This window comes from Rhipicephalus microplus, chromosome 1, assembly GCF_043290135.1.
Source record: "Rhipicephalus microplus isolate Deutch F79 chromosome 1, USDA_Rmic, whole genome shotgun sequence".
Taxonomy (NCBI): domain Eukaryota; kingdom Metazoa; phylum Arthropoda; class Arachnida; order Ixodida; family Ixodidae; genus Rhipicephalus; species Rhipicephalus microplus.
In genome coordinates this window covers 210,539,786-210,560,104 of record NC_134700.1, presented here as the reverse complement: position 1 = coordinate 210,560,104, position 20,319 = coordinate 210,539,786, and the positions used below count along the sequence as shown (strand labels likewise).

The following is a 20,319-nucleotide window of genomic DNA, read 5'->3' as shown; positions in this document are numbered from 1 at the left end:
GGAGCTTCCGCGTCATTATTACTACCCAGTCAGAACACAGCCGTCTTAGAGGACAGTAACGCCTCTACTAGCAATGCCATTGACGCTTGGCCCGAACTCCCAAAGATAGATGCGCCTGATGCGAGGCATCAGACTTCAGCAGTGAGGGACACTTCATCAGTGCCTCATAACCTGATGGACGGAAACAGACAAGTTATCGGTACGGTCAGCACCCTGGTCAGTGCTATGCGCGTGCTGATGAGCAAGATGCAGACACCGACAGCCCAAATCGTGTTTCCACTGCTTGACATCATCACCCCAGTTCCCGCAAGCCTTCAGAAGTCCGTTGCTTGAAAAAGCAAGCGGCACCCTTATGGCTTCACCATCGGCAATATTTTAGGTGCATGGAAACGCGTATACAAGTTAATGCAACGAATGTGCTCAATTGATGAAGACATGGATGTGACTCACCGTCTGTGATGTTAAGTACATAACTGCCGTTTTGTCGATGGCATGAGTGACATTTCTCTCTTTCTGTCTCTCTCTAACTTTTACTCCCCTTACCTTCTTCCCAAGTGCAAGGTAGCCTACCGGGTTCAGCCATGGTTTACCTCTCTGCCTTTCTTTCAGCCTTATTCTCTCTCTTTTTCTCTCTAAAGATCAACGCAAACGGTGAAGATCTGACATTCAGTGCTGTAAATTATTTATCTAGTTCTCAGGTATTTCATAACTGTATGCATCGAGAGCGCCATATTCGCTGCGTGTACTATGCCTTGCCAGAGAATTGGAAGTCGCATTCGTTGAACACTGCGTAATGGCACCCGCTGTACAGCTACCGCTGTGGCAGTGCCAGCTTATAGACTGGTGAATCCTTTGGGGGAATTTAAGCCATGCAAGCTCTAGTGGGCTTCTTGCGAACTACTGGCCTGTCGGAACGCCTCTGAGTGGACTGATTTTGTGTGTGCATGTGTGTCGGTGTTTTTCCCCTATTTATTTTTTAACTCTCCCTTTCTCTTTCAGCCCCCTATTCCCCAACCCCAGTGTAGGGTAGCATACCGGATACTAGCATCTGGTTAACTTCCCTGCCTTCTTTTTTTCTCGTTTCTCTCTCTCTCTCTCTCTCTCTCTCTCTTGGGGGAATTTACAAAACATGCGCCTATTGCACATATTCGTGCGTATTTACTGGAACTTCGGCACAAATACAATTGTACAAAATTCTTTACGGATGCGTGGAAGGCCCATGCTGGTGTGTCTTATGCGACTTTTGGTCCGTCCTTTTCGATTGCCTGTGTCCTCCACTCGTACTCAACCATTTTTACAGTAGAGGCTTATGCCATACTGGCGGTGAACCACAGTATATAAATAAGCTTACACCATACTGCTATTTACATGGATTCCTTGAACGTTGTAAAACCTTTAAAAAATCTTAAAACACACAAAAACGTGACCGATCCTTCTCTTTAGGTACCGGCATAGCGCGAAAAGGAAGCACACCTTCACGGAGGTAGTTAGCGTATATTGTGCGTTGTTTCGCCACGAGGTTGAAGGGATGAATTTTACAGCAACACATTGCAATGTGACGTGACGGCAGGTTGAAACTTGCAGCGCGCACCTCAAGCAAGAAGCACGCGGAAATTGAGCACACAAAGGACGTGCAAGGACAAAAACTGTCTCAGTTCGACACTTACAGCACGGTGCTCAAGCAGAAAGAAAGACGCATGAAACGAGCGCACACTTATACGCCTGAACGAGCGCGAACGTGTGTCACAATTCTCACTTCGTGTGTGAGATGTTCTCTTTTCGTAAACACAGCCGCGGCAGTGAGCGAAGTGACCTTTGTGCTTTTAGCCACTGTAACTTCAAAGCTAACTTGCGGTGTAAGCACAAGAGGTACGAAGTGGCTGAATCCCGAGATAAACACGCGTGCGAGTGAGCGACCACGCCTGAGAACATCTATACGGACTGACCACGCCATGTGGAGGCGCGCGCATGCATCGCGTGGGGTAGCGCGGGGTTCCGACCTTACGAGCGCACGCGCCCAACGCACGACCGTCGCGCCATCTCGCTAGGAATGACGAAAACGCGCTAAAATTGCTGAGCTCTGAAGGCCACCAACGGTACATGGTGGATTTAAATGCCTTGCCGTTAAAAAGCTATGCAACGTGCGCGTTCCTGGTCTAGTGCCTTGCTTCGCGCGCTAAGAAGCAGTAAGTCGATGGTTCGTCGCCTCGCTAAGAAACTTTTTCTCCTCATTTCGTTCTTTGCCATTTGTTAGGATATATTTTACAATGTCATATCCGTTACTGAAATACGTCAGTGGAGATGTAGTGGATCCCGGCATAAAACATTTTCGTGTTAAAATGTTGTAATCATACCACTGTGTTCAGTGCTATGCACAATTTACGCAACTAAATATGTCGTTACATGTTGGGTGCCAGGGCATCGGGAGAGCGAAGCAAACGTGTTGGCGGACCAGCACTGCATCCGTCCAAATACGCGGTCGATATATGCATAACTGTCCGGCACTTTACCTTAAGTCCTTCCTATGGCGAAAGCTCAGGGCTAATTGGTAGCACTCATCGAACATACAAATCAAAATAAGTCACATGTTATCAAGCTAAACCTTGAAAACTGGCCACCAGTATCGAGGTTCCGCCTAACACATATAACAGCTACCAGGCTAAGAATTACCCGCACATTTACAGCCCACATGCATATCTTGTGTCCTGTGGTGATCGACCCAGCTGTGAGAGATGTGAAGAACCATTAACCGTTCTCCACGTTCTAATTGAGTGCAATAATTTACACGCAATAAAAAAGCATCTTTTATTACCTCACCAACTGCAATTCTCATTGCATCCTTCCATGTTCAATGCTCAATGCATCCTTCCATGTTCATCGGTAAGGATCCGCTTCCTAATAATGACCCATCCGAAATGACTCTCAAACCTAATCCGGCCATATCGTTTCGATAAATTACTTAATTCTACCAACTCGGCCACTCAACTCATCCGAAATCCTGTAAGGGCATTACAAACGCGGAGAAGCGTTTACTTTTTCTTTCTGTCTTTATTCAATACTAAAGACCTTATACAGGTCCAAGGAGGTTAGGGGCCAGAAAAAGCAACAACAACAAAACGAAGCAAACACAAATATATAAATATATTTAATACAATTTGGAATGATCAAAATGTGACTAAAGGCTACGAAGAATCATTCCAGTATCTTACGGTGCGTGGGAAAAAAAGAAAACTTGAATCTGTTTTCGTATAATAAGGTGTCAAATAATTAGGATGATGGCGGCGAGTAAGTCTTGATGTGAAAGATGAGAGATATGGTGACGAGCTGATTTCTAGTTTCCGATTCCAAAGGAGATAAAGAAGTTCTAAACATGCAGCTTCACGTCTTAGTGCAAGGCATGGAATGTGTTTAGCCTGCATTGGTTTTGTGGTCGTGAAGCATACAGGAAAAATTTTTGAATAAATAAACCTGACGGCTTTTCTTTGCACATTCTCTATGTGCGTTATGTTGGTCTGCCTTTGCACCAAAACACTGCTGTGCCCGGCAATTTTTAAATATCTTGATTCTGCCTGTATAGGAAAATACCTGCATTGTGCGTAGAAGTCTTCGGACATCTTCCACGTGGTGTTAGCGTGCCAGTAAACCCCGCACCTCACCCCGAAACCGCACCCCATCCGGGAGAACTTGGAGGCAGCCCTGCTCGGCTGCTCTGACGCAGAAAAGTCACAACGAAAGTTGGACAAGAGAGCGTTGTAAACGCTTTTGGGGCAATCAATACATGCAGAGAGAGAGATAACACAAGGAGAAAGGCAGAGAGGTTAACAAGGGTTAAGCCCCGGTAGGCTACCCTGCACTGGGGAAGGGGAGAGGGGAAGGAAAGTTATAGAGGAGGAGATAAAAGGTCACTGACTGGGCCGACGCGTAACAGTTTCACCATCACAAACGATGAAACAGGCCGGTGTCTTTGAGAAAATGCAACAGTGCTTTCGTTGCTTTTCGGAAATTGGATGGGCAGTGCCATGGCCCCAATAATTTCTCGACAGTGAAATCCCATCTTTCCAGTTGATTTAAAACACTGCGCAGGTGAAGCCTCATCTTACGTGCCGCGGGGGGTCGTGGTCCGGCTCACTGGCCGGGGACACCGACACGCACCGGGAGCCACTCCTATCATATCATGAAATTTGCTCGCACTATAAGTTATTTAGAAAGGAATTCTTCTCACCTCACTCAGCACTAAATAAAGCACAACAATTAACGCTTCGACTGCTGCGAACGCACAGTTACCCCAGCCCCTATATCTACAGCAAATACCTACCAGATATAAGGCCAGAATGCCCCAAATGCCAAAATTCAAGGTGCGATTTAAATCACATGCTGTGGCAGTGTCCCGTGCTAAACGCTAGCTTCGGGTCCCCTGCCACCGAAGACGACTGGTTCAACCACCTCAGGAGCCCCGACAGGGCCCTTTAACACCAGGCCGTTCAGAAGCCCCAAAAGGTGGCTGGCGAGCTCCGACTCCCAGTCCCCACATGGGCGGAGCAACCGGGCTGGCCCCCGTAAGGGGTGCCCAGTCCCCTTCAGGACCTTCATTAAAGTTAATTCTCTCTCTCTCTCTCGTTTGTGCATGCCGGGAGGTAACGTAAGATACGTTCAATAGTCTCATCGACAGCACAGTCGTCGCACTCCGCGCTGTCGGCCATCCCTATCTTAAATGAGTAGGCATCGGTGAAGGCTACGCGCACATGCAGACGGCACAACACTGTACCTTCCTCCCTAGACAGACCAGAGGGTAGCCGCAGTCATAGAGATGGATCGAAAGAATATAGTCGATGATGTGCGAACTGTCATGACTGCCACTTCTGGAGTGTCATGTCCTGCGCGAGCTTACTTAAGTATCTAGCCGAGTCAATCCTAGATAAAGGTACGGGCACAGGGTTTGCTTGTACGTGTGCATTTCTGGCTGCTTCATCGGCGAGAACCTTGCCGGAGATACCACAATGACTTGGTATCCACTGGAAGACAACGTTGTGTCCTTGTTTGGTCGCATAGTGCAGCATTTCTCTGATCTTTCATACCAGTTGTTCGTACGACCCACGACGAAGTGCCGACGAAAGACATTGTAGAGCCGCCTTGGAGTCACGGAATACTGCCCATCGATTATTCGGTTGTTGCTTGATAAAATCGATGGCACCTCGCAGGGCAACAATTTCCAAACCAGTCGATGTGCTCACGTGACAAAGTTTGTACGTGATGTTCATGTGTCGCGATGCGATGACGGTGGCGCCGTTGGAGCTAGTCTGAGTGGTAGGTCCATCCGTGCATACGTGGATTCTGTCAGCATATAAAGTGTGTAAACAGTCCAGAGTCGCTTGTTTCAAGGCCAATGCAGAAAGGACGTTTCTATTTCTTATTCCTGGGATGGAAAGGCGCACGTCGGGTTGTCGTAGGCTCCACAAGGTAGACATTGAACGCGCCAAGGGTATAAAACCGGATGATAGCAAAGCGCGGTGGGATCTGACGACCTTAGAAAACGACGCCTGCGGTCGTCGTTCTGGCAGAAATGTCAAATGGCTCGATACCACCCGTGAAATGTGCCGAATATGTGCTCTCAGCACGTCAGTTGTGACGTAAGCCGTAAACGGATGATCCCGAGCCAATATAACTGTTCCAGTGGTTGAGGTAGTTCGTGGTAGGTCGAGACAAACACATAGTGCCTGCGCTTGCACGCTCTGAAGTGCTTGAATGTTTGTCTTGCAAGTTTTCAAAAGCAGAGAACTGTAGCGCAGTACACCAATAAAGAGTGCTTGGTAAAGCTGTAGCATGTAACTCAATGACGGACCCCATCTTTTTCTAGCGATGGCTTTCAGGATGTGGGCAATAGATGCCAGTTTCGCCTTCAAGCTAGTCACATGAGCGCTCCAGGAGAGGTCGCGGTCAACAATGACACCCAGAAAATGATGGTTACGCTTGTAAGAGATGGGCTGGCCATTAATGCTTTACCGGTAACTTGTCATCGCCTTCCGCGTGAAGGCCACCAGTGCACATTTTTCTGTTGAGATTGTTAGGCCTTGCGTGCGAAGATAGTCAGATGCTTGCGATGCTGCCCTCTGTACTCTTGCTCGAACTTGTAGGCGTGTCAATGCAGATGCCCAAACACAGAGGTCATCAGCGTATATTGAAACAATGACTGTTTCAGGAAGAGCTTCCACCAGGCCAAGCAAGGCAAGATTGAAAAGAACTGGGCTTAAAACACCACCTTGCGGGACGCCACGGCACGTGTAGTGGTCTGATGTCGGGCCATCTGCAGTATATACAAAAAAGGATCTTCCTATCAGGTAGCTTTGAATCCATCGAAACATTTGCCCTCTCATTTCAATTAACAGCAGTGCGTCTAAAATAGCTTTATGGCAAACGTTGTCATAGGCACCTTTCACATTGAGTAAGACCGCAAGTGCTAGTCGTTTCCTAAATTTCTGCTGATCTACTGATGACACCAAATCGATGACGTTGTCAATCGATGAACGGCCTCGTTTAAATCCCGCCATGGAGTCGGGGTAAATGTTATGCCGTTCAAGGAACCATTGCGGGCGCGTGAGAATCATGCGCTCCATGAGTTTCCCAACGCAGCTAGCGAGAGCTACAGGCCGGTATGATGCCAGCACCAGAATGGATTTCCCTGCTTTTAGAAGTGGCACAAGACGGCTCCGTTTCCATTCTTGAGGTATGGTGCCATCTTCCCATGACCGATTAAATAAATTCAGCAGTTGTCGTCTAGCTGCTTGGCCTAAGTGACGCAGAGCCGTATACGTTATCCCATCGGGCCCTGGTGAAGAAGAAAGCCTACACAGTGTCAGTGCAGCTTCTAGCTCTTCCATAGAAAATGGAGCGTCCATACTTAGGTCTCGTGAACCGGGGATATCGCATAAAATCACGTCGAAGAATAAGACTGTCCCGCCGGTGATGTTCGCGCGAAAATTCCCTGCAACGTCAATTTCGCGGCGGTTGAGACGAAGTACGAGAGCCCTGAAGGGATGACGTTGCATGACGCCTTAGTGAAGACCCTGTAGATTTTTCCATAGATGAGACAATGGCTTGTGTGGGTCTAATGACCCACAAAAACTTTTCCATCTTTGATCCTGCAGCTTTTCTATTCGGCGTTGTATTTTTTTCTGCATACGCCTTGCTACTTTGAGATCAAGAATCGACTTGGTACGCCTGTATCTTCTCAGCACGTCTACGTAACGCCCGAAGCCTTTCTAATTCGATGTCAAGCTCCGTGCGCTTCTGTGAGCGTGTGAAGCGGCACGTACAATTTTTCATTGCATCTGCAATTACTTCGTCTAAGTCACACGAGGAATCATTTCTGCACGTGTCCTCCACTTGGTCTTCATTTGATTGACCGGCGAGGACGCAGTATCTTGGCCATCAATGCTGACATGAGTCGGAATATGGTCGCTACCATGGGTTTCTATATCTCTAAACCACAGCACTTTTGAACTTAAGCAACACTACACCAGTGTCAGGTCGAGGCAGCTGCTGTACGTCGTTCCTCGCAGGTAAATCGGGCTACCATCACTCAGAAGGCGCAGGTTGTGGTCGGACACAAACAATATCAGTGAACGCCCCTTCGAGTTTGTCCTCAAGCTTCCCCATATCGGATGATGTGCATTGAAATGACCTGTTTTAATGCAAGGGCCTGGAATCGCTGCCATAATGTCTGTTTGTCTCTTAAAATCAAATGAACTTGCGGGATATATATACATATATATATATATATATATATATATATATATATATATATATATATATATATATATATATATATATATATATATATATATATTGTTGAGACGTTTATTGGCGGACGGTTGTCGACGATGCTTGACAGTGACAGTCAATGCGGGTACCGACTCTCTGCACGAGCTGCTCTTCTTCTTGCTAAAAAGGGCAACCCACTAGAAGGCGCTGGAGAGGACGACCCACTGTTCGAAGGCTTCACCACAACTACCCCGGGTACGAAGAGGGAGCCGCCTGGCGACCTAGCAGCTGGTTACTATGAGCGGGTCGTGGTAGGCTTTGAGGCGCTCCACGTTGACAATGTCGCGCCCTCGACGGCGCATGTCCGAAGATGGTTCGATGGGTTCGATCAAGTAATTTACAGGGGAAGTGCGTTCGACGACACGGTAGGGGCCTTCGTATTTGGGCAATAGTTTTGAAGATAGGCCAGTTGAAGTGGTAGGGATCGAGAGCCAGACGAGCGCTCCAGGGAGGAACATGGGCGCAGTGGTGCTGGTGTCAGCGCGAATGCCTTTTTGCCGCTCTTGATCATGCGCTGTAAAGGTCCTTGCGAGCTCTCGACACTCTTCAGCAAGCTTGGCTGTAGCAGAAATAGGCGCCCACTCTGACGGATCTGGCTTGTACGGAAGTATAGTGTCGATGGTGTGCGACGGGTGCCTTCCATATAATAAAAAGAAAGGTGAAAATCCAGTAGTGCTCTGAGGGGCGGTGTTATATGCGTAGGTGACGAAGGGTAGAATGGAATCCCAATTTGTGTGATCGGCGGCGACGTACTTGGAGAGCATGTCGCCGAGCGTACGGTTGAAGCGTTCAGTAAGGCCATTCGTCTGCGGGTGGTAAGCAGCTGTTTTGCGGTGAACAACGTTGCACTCTTTGAGAATGGCTTCGACGACTTCAGACAGGAAGACGCGGCCTCGATCACTGAGCAGTTCCTGAGGTGGACCGTGTCGCAGCATGAATCGTTGGAGCAGGAAGGAGGCCACATCGCTCGCTGTAGCCGCGGGGAGAGCGGCAGTTTCGGCGTATCGCGTGAGGTGGTCCACAGCAACAATGGCCCAGCGGTTACCGGCCGACGTTAGTGGAAGTGGCCCATACAAATCAATGCCAACGCGCCCAAATAGCCTGGCAGGGCAAGGTAGAGGTTGCAGACCTACCGGCGACAGGTGCGTTGAAGTTTTGCGGCGCTGACATTCTATGCACGAACGAACGAATTTCTGCACATAGCGGTACATGCCGCGCCAAAAGTACCGTTGGCGAATGCGCTGGTAAGTCTTCGATACGCCGGAGTGCGCACATTGCGGATCAGTATGAAAGAATTCGCATATGTCAGAGCGCAGACTGCGGGGTATGACTAGTAGCCACTGGCGGCCGTCACCGCTGTAATTGCGTCGGTGGAGAAGGTCGTCGCGAACGGCGAAATGGTGGGCTTGACGACGCAACGCGCGAGTGGATGGAGTGGATGGATCAGTCAGCAAGGCTATCAGTGAGGCAATCCATTGATCCTTGCGCTGTTCAGTAGCAACGGCATGAATGCTAATGGAAGAAACGGCAAGGTGAGACGCTGAGTCGTGGGCATTGTCGTCAGGCAAGGGAGAGCGCGACAGGGCGTCGGCGTCAGCATGTTGCCTTCCGTTGCGGTACAGCACGCGGATGTCGTAGTCTTGCAGGCGAAGTGCCCACCGGGCGAGACGGCCTGAGGGATCTTTCAATGAGGACAACCAGCATAGTGCGTGATGGTCGGTGACTACATCAAATGGGCGACCATATAAATAAGGTCGGAACTTGGTAAGGGCCCACACGATTGCCAGACATTCTTTCTCAGTGACGGTGTAATTAGTCTCGGCTTTTGTAAGCGTACGGCTTGCATACGCCACGACATATTCCGGGAACCCTGGTTTGCGCTGCGCAAGGACAGCGCCGAGACCGACACCACTGGCGTCCGTGTGTACCTCTGTAGGGGCAGTAGGGTCGTTGTGGCGGAGTATGGGAGGCGACGTCAGTAAACGACGAAGCGTTGTGAATGCGTCGTCACACTGTGATGACCACGAATGGAGAGGCACGTTACTACCGAGGAGTTTTGTCAGCGGCGATGCGATAGACGCGAAGTTTCGGATGAAGCGCCGAAAGTAGGAACACAGTCCTAAGAAACTGCGCAGTTCCTTGATGGATGTCGGCTTGGGGAACTCGGTCACGGCCCGAAGCTTGGCTGGATCGGGGAGAATTCCGTCCCTGGACACGACGTAGCCGAGTATTGTCAACTGCCGAGCTGCAAATCGGCACTTCTTCAGGTTCAGTTGCAGACTGGCGTCACTCAGACGCGTTAAAACATGCCGCAGGCGTTGAAGATGCGTTGAGAAGTCCGGAGCGAAAACGACGACGTCATCGAGGTAGCACAGGCACGTGTGCCATTTCAGGTCACGCAGGACGGTATCCATCATGCGCTCAAAGGTGGCAGGCGCATTGCACAGCCCAAACGGCATGACGTTGAATTCGTACAAGCCGTCGGGAGTGACGAAAGCGGTCTTCGGTCGAGCGTCTTCAGCCATAGGTACTTGCCAGTACCCTGAGCGCAAATCTAGAGATGAAAAAAATTCGGCTCCTTGCAGGCTGTCAATCGCGTCATCCACACGCGGTAGTGGGTACACGTCCTTACGAGTGATCTTGTTGAGACGTCGGTAGTCCACACAGAACCGCACAGAACCGTCCTTCTTCGCGACGAGAACGACAGGAGATGCCCAGGGGCTGTTAGAGGGTCGAATAACATCGCGGCGTAGCATGTCGTCCACTTGCTCGTTGATTACACGGCGTTCTGTGGGAGATACGCGATATGGACGTTGCCTTAGTGGTGGTTGTGCGCCTGTGTCAATGCGATGCGTAACAGTCGATGTGCGGCCGAGAGAAGGTTGAGAGACATCGAAAGAAGAGCGGAATTCTTCCAACAGGGCCAGAAGCTGGGAGCGGTGGACCGGCGTAAGGTTGTCGGCAATGGAAGGACCAAATACATCAGCGGATGATGAAACAGATGTAGAAACAGCACTAAGCGTATTGGAACTTCGGCAGTGCGTGTCATCAGGTTGATCCATGACTTGTGCGTCTTCGATGGGTTCCACGCTGCCGAGACATTCCCCTCGCACCAACGTAACACTGTACGGGGATGAGTTCAGAACAAAAATAGTGGTGCTGCCGCGAGTTACTTGCACAGTCGCGAAAGGAACCAGCAAACCTTTTCTGGTGAAAACACGATGAAATGGTGAGAGGAGTGCAGCGGTGTCTGAAAGACTTGCACAGTACACCGACACCGCCGCGGACGAGTTTGCAGGCACTTGCGTGTCGTCCCTGACGAGTAATTTGCTTGCAGTAGATGGACTGTCGGCCGGCGTCAAAGAAGAGAATGGTGTTAGCTCTATTTCTGCTGGTGCGCAATGAATGACGGCGTCGTTGCGGGAGAGAAAATCCCATCCTAGGATGACGTCGTGAGAGCATGAAGGAATTATGATGAATTCAACGGCATACATCACGTCCTGAATCATGAGGCGGGCTGTACACATCGCTGTAAGGTGAATGCTTTGGGCGCTGGCTGTACAGAGGGAGAGCCCGGAAAGTGGCGTGGTCACTTTGCGCAGTATTCGGCTAAGCTTTGCGTCCATCACGGATACGGCGGCTCCAGTATCTACAAGGGCAGATGCACGAACACCATCCACAAGCACGTCTATCACGTTCGAAGGTCTTTCCTGAGGGCTTCCACAGTTCGACAGCGTCGCAGCCCTTGCCTCGTGGACTGCGACGACTAGTTTTCCTGGTCACCCTCTAGTGGGCGTGGCCGCATCGGCGACAGTGAGCGACGTCGCGGAGAATGTGAGCGGCGGGTAGATGGAGCGGGGCGGGACGACGGTGACGTAGGTGGCGGTTGGTCATAGAAGCGGCTCGATTGGCTGGGAAAATTGGAGGCGGTTTGCGGTCGCTGCACACGATTGCAGTAGCGTGCTACGTGCCCGACGCAACCACAAGCAAAGCAGATGGGGCGATTGTCCGCAGTGCGCCATCGGTTCGTGGGTCCCATCCATGTCGAAGAACGCGATGGGCGAGCCGGCTGCTGATATAACTGCATAGTGGGCGGCACACGGGGCACGTGGATGACGTCGGTATATGTAGGCGGCACAGTTTCTCCGAAGGCCTGGGGTCTGGCGATGGTTTCGGTGTAACCAAGAGGGCCAGTCACAGGAATCGGTGGGGGTGGCCTAGCGACAACTTGGGCGTAACTGAGTGGTGTAGATACTGGAGGCGGTTGGTGATATTCTGGAACGACCTCCGCGATTTCCTGCTGAATGGCTCGGCGGAGGGGAGGCAGAAGTGTGCTTGACGACTGTTCAGCACGTTGCGGGGAAGCAAAGGCCAGTAAAGAGACCTGGCGGGCAACTTCTTCACGCACGAATGTCTTGATTTCAGCAAGCAAGGCGGTGTGGTCCGGAAGTGTTGACAAGGCCGAGAGATCAGCGTCACGTGAGGGTGGTCGACGGGTCATCGAGCGCTGCCGTCGCAGCTCCTCGTAACTTTGGCAAAGTGTAATGATCTCTGCTACAGTGCGAGGGTTCTTGGCCAGGAGCATGGTGAAGGCATCGTCGGCAATGCCTTTTAGAACATGGGTAATTCTGTCGGCCTCTGACATGCTGGCGTCCACTTTTTTGCACAAGTCAAGGATGTCCTCTATGTAGCTTGTGAAGGACTCACCGGTCTGCTGTGCTCGTTCACGTAACCGCTGTTCGGCTTGGAGCTTACGAACGGCAGGACGGCCGAACACGTCGACGACGGCGGTTTTAAAAGCGGACCAAGTGGGGAAATCGGATGCGTGGTTGTTGTACCACATGCCGGCCACACCCGCGAGGTAGAAAACCAGGTTGCCGAGTTTACCTGCCTCGTCCCAATGATTGGGGACGCTGACGCGTTCGTACATAGCAAGCCAGTCCTCGACGTCGGTGCCATCCGCGCCGGTGAAGACAGGAGGGTCCCGGATGCGGGGAACACCGGAACATGGCGTCGGCGCAGGAGGAAGCGTTTGCTGTGCGGCGTCTTGGTGCATGGTAGAAGGCACGGTGCGGGATCGTAGCTCCAGGGGCATCAAATGCTAACCGAAGGTGTTAGAAGGGCACAGCACTCTCCACCAAATTGTTGAGACGTTTATTGGCGGACGGTTGTCGACGATGCTTGACAGTGACAGTCAATGCGGGTACCGACTCTCTGCACGAGCTGCTCTTCTTCTTGCTAAAAAGGGCAACCCACTAGAAGGCGCTGGAGAGGACGACCCACTGTTCGAAGGCTTCACCACAATATATATATATATATATATATATATATATATATATATATATATATATATATATATATATATATATATATATATATATATATATATATATATATATATATATATATATATATATATATATATATATATATATATATATATATATATATATATATATATATATATATATATATATATATATATATATACGCCAATAAGTGTAAAAGACAACCACTTCTTCAGAGTAATGCACACGTACTGGTTGTCGTCATCTGGCGGTATAGCATGGGCGAAATAAGTAAGGTCCTTGCGAATGCAAACAATAACTTTGCTGCTACTTCCATTCGGGGTTGAGGCGAAAGACTCGTATCCTGATATTCTTATAGTTGATGAGTTCGGCTAACAGATTACCATTATCGCGAAGCGGTTTTTAAACACGAACTGCCGAAAGTCCGATATTCGGGACCTCAGGCTTCTCACATTCCATTGAAATATGAAGGCGTTTCGAATATCATGTGCAAACGATGGCTGTTTCGGTTGATAAGCCATGGTTCTGCTGTTAATCTTCTTAAACAATCGACTTCTGAACGTTTGCTAGAACCGGGCTGATAGCACCTGCAATGCGCTTCGTGCTATTGGTGTTTGCACCCTCTCCACGAACACACAAATGGTACTCACGAGAAAGCTGACCATGGCGACTATTTGTTTATCCTCCTCTGTTGGTTTAGAGAATTCGGACGAGGAGTGCTTCACTGCTGAAGTCTGATGCCCCTCTCGAGTGGAGTGTAGTCGAGGAAGTTCCGGCCAGGCGTCAGCTGTGTCGCTGTTGGCGGCTTCTTTATCCTTCGACCCGACTGCGCTTGTTCTGGGAGACAGAAGTGTAGGCGACTTTGAGCGTGGTTCACGAGACAACGGTGTCTTGGATGTCTTGGAGCGCCGTCGATGACGCGATCGTCGTCGCCCAATAGATGCGGCTGCTTCCCGGTAAGACGAGTGATCCCGAACCGTTTTCTTCAGCACTGCCATTTCCCTTCGAATGATCGGACAATCCTTCGAAGATGCATCGTGAGGCCCGTCACAATTCGATCGTTTCCGAGTATTGGATTGGCATGTGCTAGTGGCATGTGGTTCAGTGCATCGGGCACAAATGGTGGTGCTCTTGCGCACGCTGCTCACGTGGCCCAACTTCGTACATTTTCTGCACTTAAGTGGCCTCGGTACGAAGGAACGAACAGCGTGCCGAAAGTGTTTCACCTTCACGTGTGAAGGGAAGGTTTCACCGTTGAATATGATCTTCACGCAACGTGACGTGCCGAGACGAAAAACACTTGTTATGATTGTGCCTTCTGTAGTGGGCTTGATCAGGATTGGCAAGTCTGTGTTGACAATGGTCTCATCAACATCATAAATTACTCCAGCGAAGGCTTGTTGTTGTTGTTGTTGTTTCCCTGTGCAAATGGCTCGTACCCAAAGAAGGGGATTGGCCGATTATAAGGTGAATTCGCCCTAAACTTTCAGCATTGCGTCATTCCTACAATTTTTTTGTAACTTAATTTTGATTTGAAATACCGATATCAAGTTTGCAGAAAAAAAAGAAGAAAAATAGTGAGACAGCAATTTAGCAAGAAAATCGTTTAGTCGCAGTGATGTATTCTTGAACGGCGAATAAAACATCCCTGTGGCTGAAACCCAGTGTAGAGGCTCCAAATGAAAGATCAGGTTGTGATAGTTGCAAGCCCAGTCTTTGAAGAGGTGGTGCTAGTATGCTTTGCCTGAATAAATCGAAACGGCGACAATGCAATAAAAAATGAAGGCTTCTTTACCGAGCGGAGTGAGAACTTCGTCTTCCTTTTTGCGATCATACATGTACTTTTGCAACGTACCCACTATGCCATATATTGCCATTTTTATAAGCTATGCAAGCGCCACAATGCCATTGTTCGCTATTCTGAACTACACGCTTCACATTTCAAGTCGATATGCGCACTTTGTCGGTGATGGGGCTCATGACGATGAAGAAATATGGCTGAGCTCTTCGTAATTGGTTGTAGGCATTAAAAGACCCAGTCGTTACGCAATTTGTATAGTATGACGCCTAGTATGATGAAACAAATTTTATTTAGTCATGGCCGGAGAACCCAGTTTTTGATGTTCTACTACGCTGTTTAACCCATGCTAACACGATTCCTTGCTGACATGACACCTGCATAGTCATTTGTGCTTGAACAGCGTGCTGCAAGTTTTTAGCTGCTTGTCGATCATCACACCACATCCCAATTAGTAGCTATATATCGCATTTATTGTTTCGACGTTGCGGCGAAACTGTGACATTTTTGTGCGTTAGTCGATGCCATCTTTGCGCGGGGTTCACGATATGCTGGTGTCCACGTGTGTGTTAACAACTACAGGTAACACAACATTGAAATCGGGATCATGGGTGTTAACCGTCGGGATGGAGATTTTGCCCCTGTAGGCGTCAAAGGGCGTAAATCTTCGTCAAACGGTGCTGTTACACCAACAACACCAACGTACATTGTACAAGCCCTCATATATTGACGCAGAATAAGCGCTCAGCTACGACTGTAAAGACGCGTTTCGCTTTTGTGATATACCAATTCCTATGACGAAGCGAGCATTCATTCGTTTTTAGTTGGTGCTGTATTGAGGAACACTTTGGTGTTTGAATCTTGCGCCGACTGCTGCACTTTCATGACAAGTTAGTTTTTCACATCATGTTGTTGTTCAAAACAATTATGTGAAAAAAAAACTCAGGATCATTCGAGTGCAAAAGGCTGTCGGGCTAAAACATAAAGAAGTGTTTATTCAACACACATCTTTGGCACATCATCAACATTTACGCAAAACCTAAGTTCTTGCTTGAGCAGTTGCCAAATGAGATCTTTCTTGAGTACTACTATTCAAGTACAACATCCGCTTACTAGGACGCAAGATACAAAGAAACATGACACTAACAGAAAACGCAGACAGAGAATGCATTTAAAAAGAACACCAACTACAAGATGGAAAACAAGAATAGAATTGTTGCTTCAGTTATATTTTTTTACAATTAGAAATCTGCCGAAAGTTAACGGTTACCTATGCAGCAATGTGTCACAATTTTTCTGATGCCTGGGAACTAAATAATTTTTTGTTCAGGTAGGAGTCACCATGAAAGTATAGTTTTCCTCAAAGCCACTTATGAAGAGTTACATAGGTTATACTCCTGTGATTGCTTAATACGTGATTCTGAAATTTTCATTATTATTGAGCCTTATTGTATGTATTTGCATGCACGTCATGCATCTATCTCTCACGCATAATATTTTCCACTGATGATTGCTTGGTGGCTGTGAAGCCGGACAAGCGACGCTAAAGCGCTGCTTTCTTCTCGCTGTTCTCATTTTTGCAAAAACTGCTTGATTGATGAAATAATTATGGAGATAGCAATTATATGGATACTCTCAGATGGATTTTGCCACCGGCGTCAGCGTCACCGTCACTAACCGTATATGTATACGTATCTATATATACGAAAATGCAAGAAAGAAAAAAAAACCCAGACAAACACTTCGGTGCGCGGAATCGAATGTGGGACCTCTGCGTCGTGAAAGCGAGGCGTTTACCCCTGCGCCACCCCGGAGCACATCCTTCACCGTTCTAACGGCAAGCTATTTATATGTGCCATTTACCGCTCACGAGCACCTCGAGGGGAATTCTGTTTTCAGTATTACCAGCAAGATGGCGCAATGAGCGCACATAGCCACATCTCGCGGCGGCTCCCACTCTAGTCTCCTACGCGTACTTTGCTCGACTTAGAGAGGGGGAGCGACGCTCCCTGGCGCTAAAGCCCCTAGAACTACGATGTTTCAGGAGCTTTACCTCGCGCGCCCTTTTCTCGTGGTGGCGAGAAGGGGAAGATCGTACGTCATGGCTGGCCTCGGGCTTTACCTGGAACGATTCTGCTGTAGTTACTGGGCACACAAAGGTCACTGACATCATTGCAGTCTCCGTTTGCGAAAATCGCGCACTTTTCAGACACAGCGAAGGAACAAATGAGACGCTTATCCGCGTGCATCCGTACCTGTGAGTACGTTTCGTGCGTCATTTGTGCGTGAGAAACGCGGGACACGTTTCAATCTGCTTTCCGTTCTGCGCGTGACCTTTCAATTGGCAGCTATTGCGTTCATTGCTTCGCCATTGCGGCAAAGCTGTCACTTTTTTTTATTTAACTCATTGTTCAATAGTCAAACTGATGGTTGGTCGGTCTACTGTGGCAGTAACGTCTGCAGTACCTCAGATGGCACGCTCTTATCGGTACTGCTAAGGGGTGCCGCCCTGACTAGATGATTGATTGATTGATTGATTGATTGATTGATTGATTGATTGATTGATTGATTGATTGATTGATTGATTGATTGATCGTGGTCGTAGCTACGGTAGCGTCTAGGGAGGAACGTTCGCTCCGTGCTTAATCTCGGAACTATGTCATGCTTTCTTGTTCGTTCTTATTAACAAGGTCTTCCTGATGGTGACGACATTCTCCATTGTGCCGGCTGACCTGCCTCTTCGAACTCATCCACAATGATAAGGGGCAGAATAAGATGCCTCTATCATCACCGAGACGTTCCCCGTCGTCTAGCGTCTGTGGCAATGCCAGATTCACTGTGTCCGGAAGGGCGAAGACAAGGGCAGATGCAACCAATGAGATTGCACCAATCACTGTCACAGGAATGTGTCGATCCCATTCGGCCTGCAATGCGTGGAAAAAGAAAACGCCAATGAACAGGACATTGCATGGCGCTGTCAAGCATTTGACGACTGTATTTGAAATGAGGACGAATCTCTGGTCTCCCTATGTCATCTTCACTGCTTGTGCGTGTGTACGTGACTTAGGGATACATTGAAACTGATGAATTATCTGTGGTTGACGCTGGCGCAATCAGAAAAGTATGCTATACAGGCAAAATACATAGGACCATGTATGAAGACTGCAATTATTGCGGAGAACTTGAAATTAATTTTACTCATCTCATGGCATAATCACTGCCGGAACACCCCCCCCCCCTCCTCTCAAGAAAAAAAAACTCTTACTATGCCTTTACCAAGGTTTCCTTAGATCTGATTGACGCATTTTGTAAGCATGCTGTTTCCAGAGTTCCCGGTGGAATGGGCTCACGTTTTGTCATACAACGCAGTTTTGAAACTCGACTAGGTAAAGCAAATGTGCTATATTGGCTATTAGAGGAAAGTATGGAAAGGTCAGCTCATTCGGTAATTACTCTTGGATAATAGTTGGCACAGTTTTACTTTCTGTTTGAGCATGCACGAGTAACTACATTGTTTACTTATTCAATCCATCTGTCATGCACTTATGGCTAGAGTCATTATCACTCAGTATGAACACATTACATCGCCAGCTTTGTGGGTAAGTCAATACAAGCGTCACCTGAATATGATACATAGAACGTAAAGAAAACTCAGATATTAATGTGAACATAAGTAGTTGTAAGGCAGAAAGTTTCCTTTCTAGATGTTTAGCACTAGACAAAAAGAAAATTTTAAAAATATACTACATTATACAGTATTAGCTCAAGTTCCACGAGGAATGTTGTTGTTAGTAACAGTTAGAACATCAAAGGGAGTGTGGTTCCAAACTATATATGTGCGAGAAAGAAAGTACATCAATGGAAAATTACTTTGTGTTACATGAATCACTCCAAACTAAATTAAAGCGATCAACTTGGGGTGGTCTTCTAAAAAATAGCGTGCGCAATATATAGGGTAATGATAAAATCCATCAAGAAAGGGCTAGACATACATTTGTACTTTGAACCGACAGTAAAGGGGCACTATGATTATCTGTCATAGTAATGCTTATAGTTACCTTATAAATATAGCAGATAAAAATAACTGGTTTATATTGGACAAGCTTGAAGGTTGTTATCAGGCTATCCTGACCAGAATGCCCAATGAAGTAGGATGTTCCCATTTAGTCCCGTTGCTACAGCCTCACGTTCATTCGAGTAATTCTAACGTCCCCAACGCTGTAGACTGAGAGTGATGCCGTATACCGAACAACATTGCTGGACTGTGACGCTGTGTGTGCTCCCCATGTATCTCTATTCTCTTTCTTTGCCCTAGTAACTTTCAAGCTCCTTCATTCATTTCCCCTGCACTGCCCTTTCCATCCCCTATGCTTAGCGCACCATCACAATCTCACCAATGCTGCCACTTGCATACACACGAGTCCTCCAAGGTCTCCTAGAAGACGCTGCAGTTGCACCGCTCGCCCACGGACAACGGTAGGGAAGACCTCGGACGCCACCTGGTAAGTGATGGTGTAGCTACCAGCTATTGTAGTCAGGCACAAGCCAGCCAAGGCCATCGTCCAAGCGTCCGAGCCTGAAAAATACACACAGGCACAGCTTTGAGCAGGCTCAACTAGAAAGAGATACGGGGGTAGATACAGTAAAGAAGGGAAAGTTAACTAGATTTCAAGAAGTGCCACAAGGCTTGTGTGGCTTTTTGTGCCGATGAGCTGCAATACCAGGCTCACGGGACCTTTCATTCGGTGAAAGGCCGATCATCAAGTCTCGCCAAGGCAAACTCACGAGTCAGACGATGGTGGTCCAATTTAGGACGTAATCTTGATCAATTGGTATACAGCTACAACTGCCAACGAAGATATCAGCAATGCTGTGTCCGCTGTGATTCGGTGTGACACTCCCCAGCTCATTCAGTTATCGCAAGTGGTACGGCGGATTCACCCATGAACATAACTGTAGGCTTAATTCGGTTTTACATTTGGCTTGCGCGATGATACAGCTACAACGACGATTTAGCAAGCCGTCACGAATCGCAACGAGTGTCAAAGTCATCTTGAAAGAAATATTCGGCGAGCTCATTATTTCACATGTAGCCCGTTGTCTAACCGGTGCTTTTTACTATACACATTCATACAGTGAAGAACGAGCTCCATATTTCACCTTCAATTTCTATTTACGCAATTGTATCCACTCACGCATGTGGAGCAGGCTGGTTGAACACACACCCGCGAAGTACACAACATGTAAATGCTTGTCAAGAATTGACAAGCATTTCTAATGTCAAACTTTGGCCAATGCCGTTTTCTTAGTGCTCGTCAGATGCTAAGAACAGTGCAAGTGTTTTCTACTACGTATTTCTCGCGTAATACGTGTATGTCATTGCAATTTCAACTA

General features: G+C 48.0%; 1 protein-coding gene across 1 annotated transcript in view; it reads right to left on the bottom strand.

The window, feature by feature from the left end:
- Nucleotides 1-15,892: 15,892 nt before the first annotated feature.
- LOC142805254 (solute carrier family 22 member 7-like) overlaps nt 15,893-20,319 on the bottom strand; it is a 29,730-nt gene continuing 25,303 nt past the window's right edge. The window contains exons 9-10 of the mRNA XM_075891169.1: nt 19,320-19,501; nt 15,893-17,849 (exon numbers count right to left, since the gene is read on the bottom strand). Coding sequence (XP_075747284.1) covers nt 17,580-17,849; nt 19,320-19,501 — 452 coding nt within the window. The 3' untranslated portion in view covers nt 15,893-17,579. The remainder of the gene's footprint in view (nt 17,850-19,319; nt 19,502-20,319) is intronic.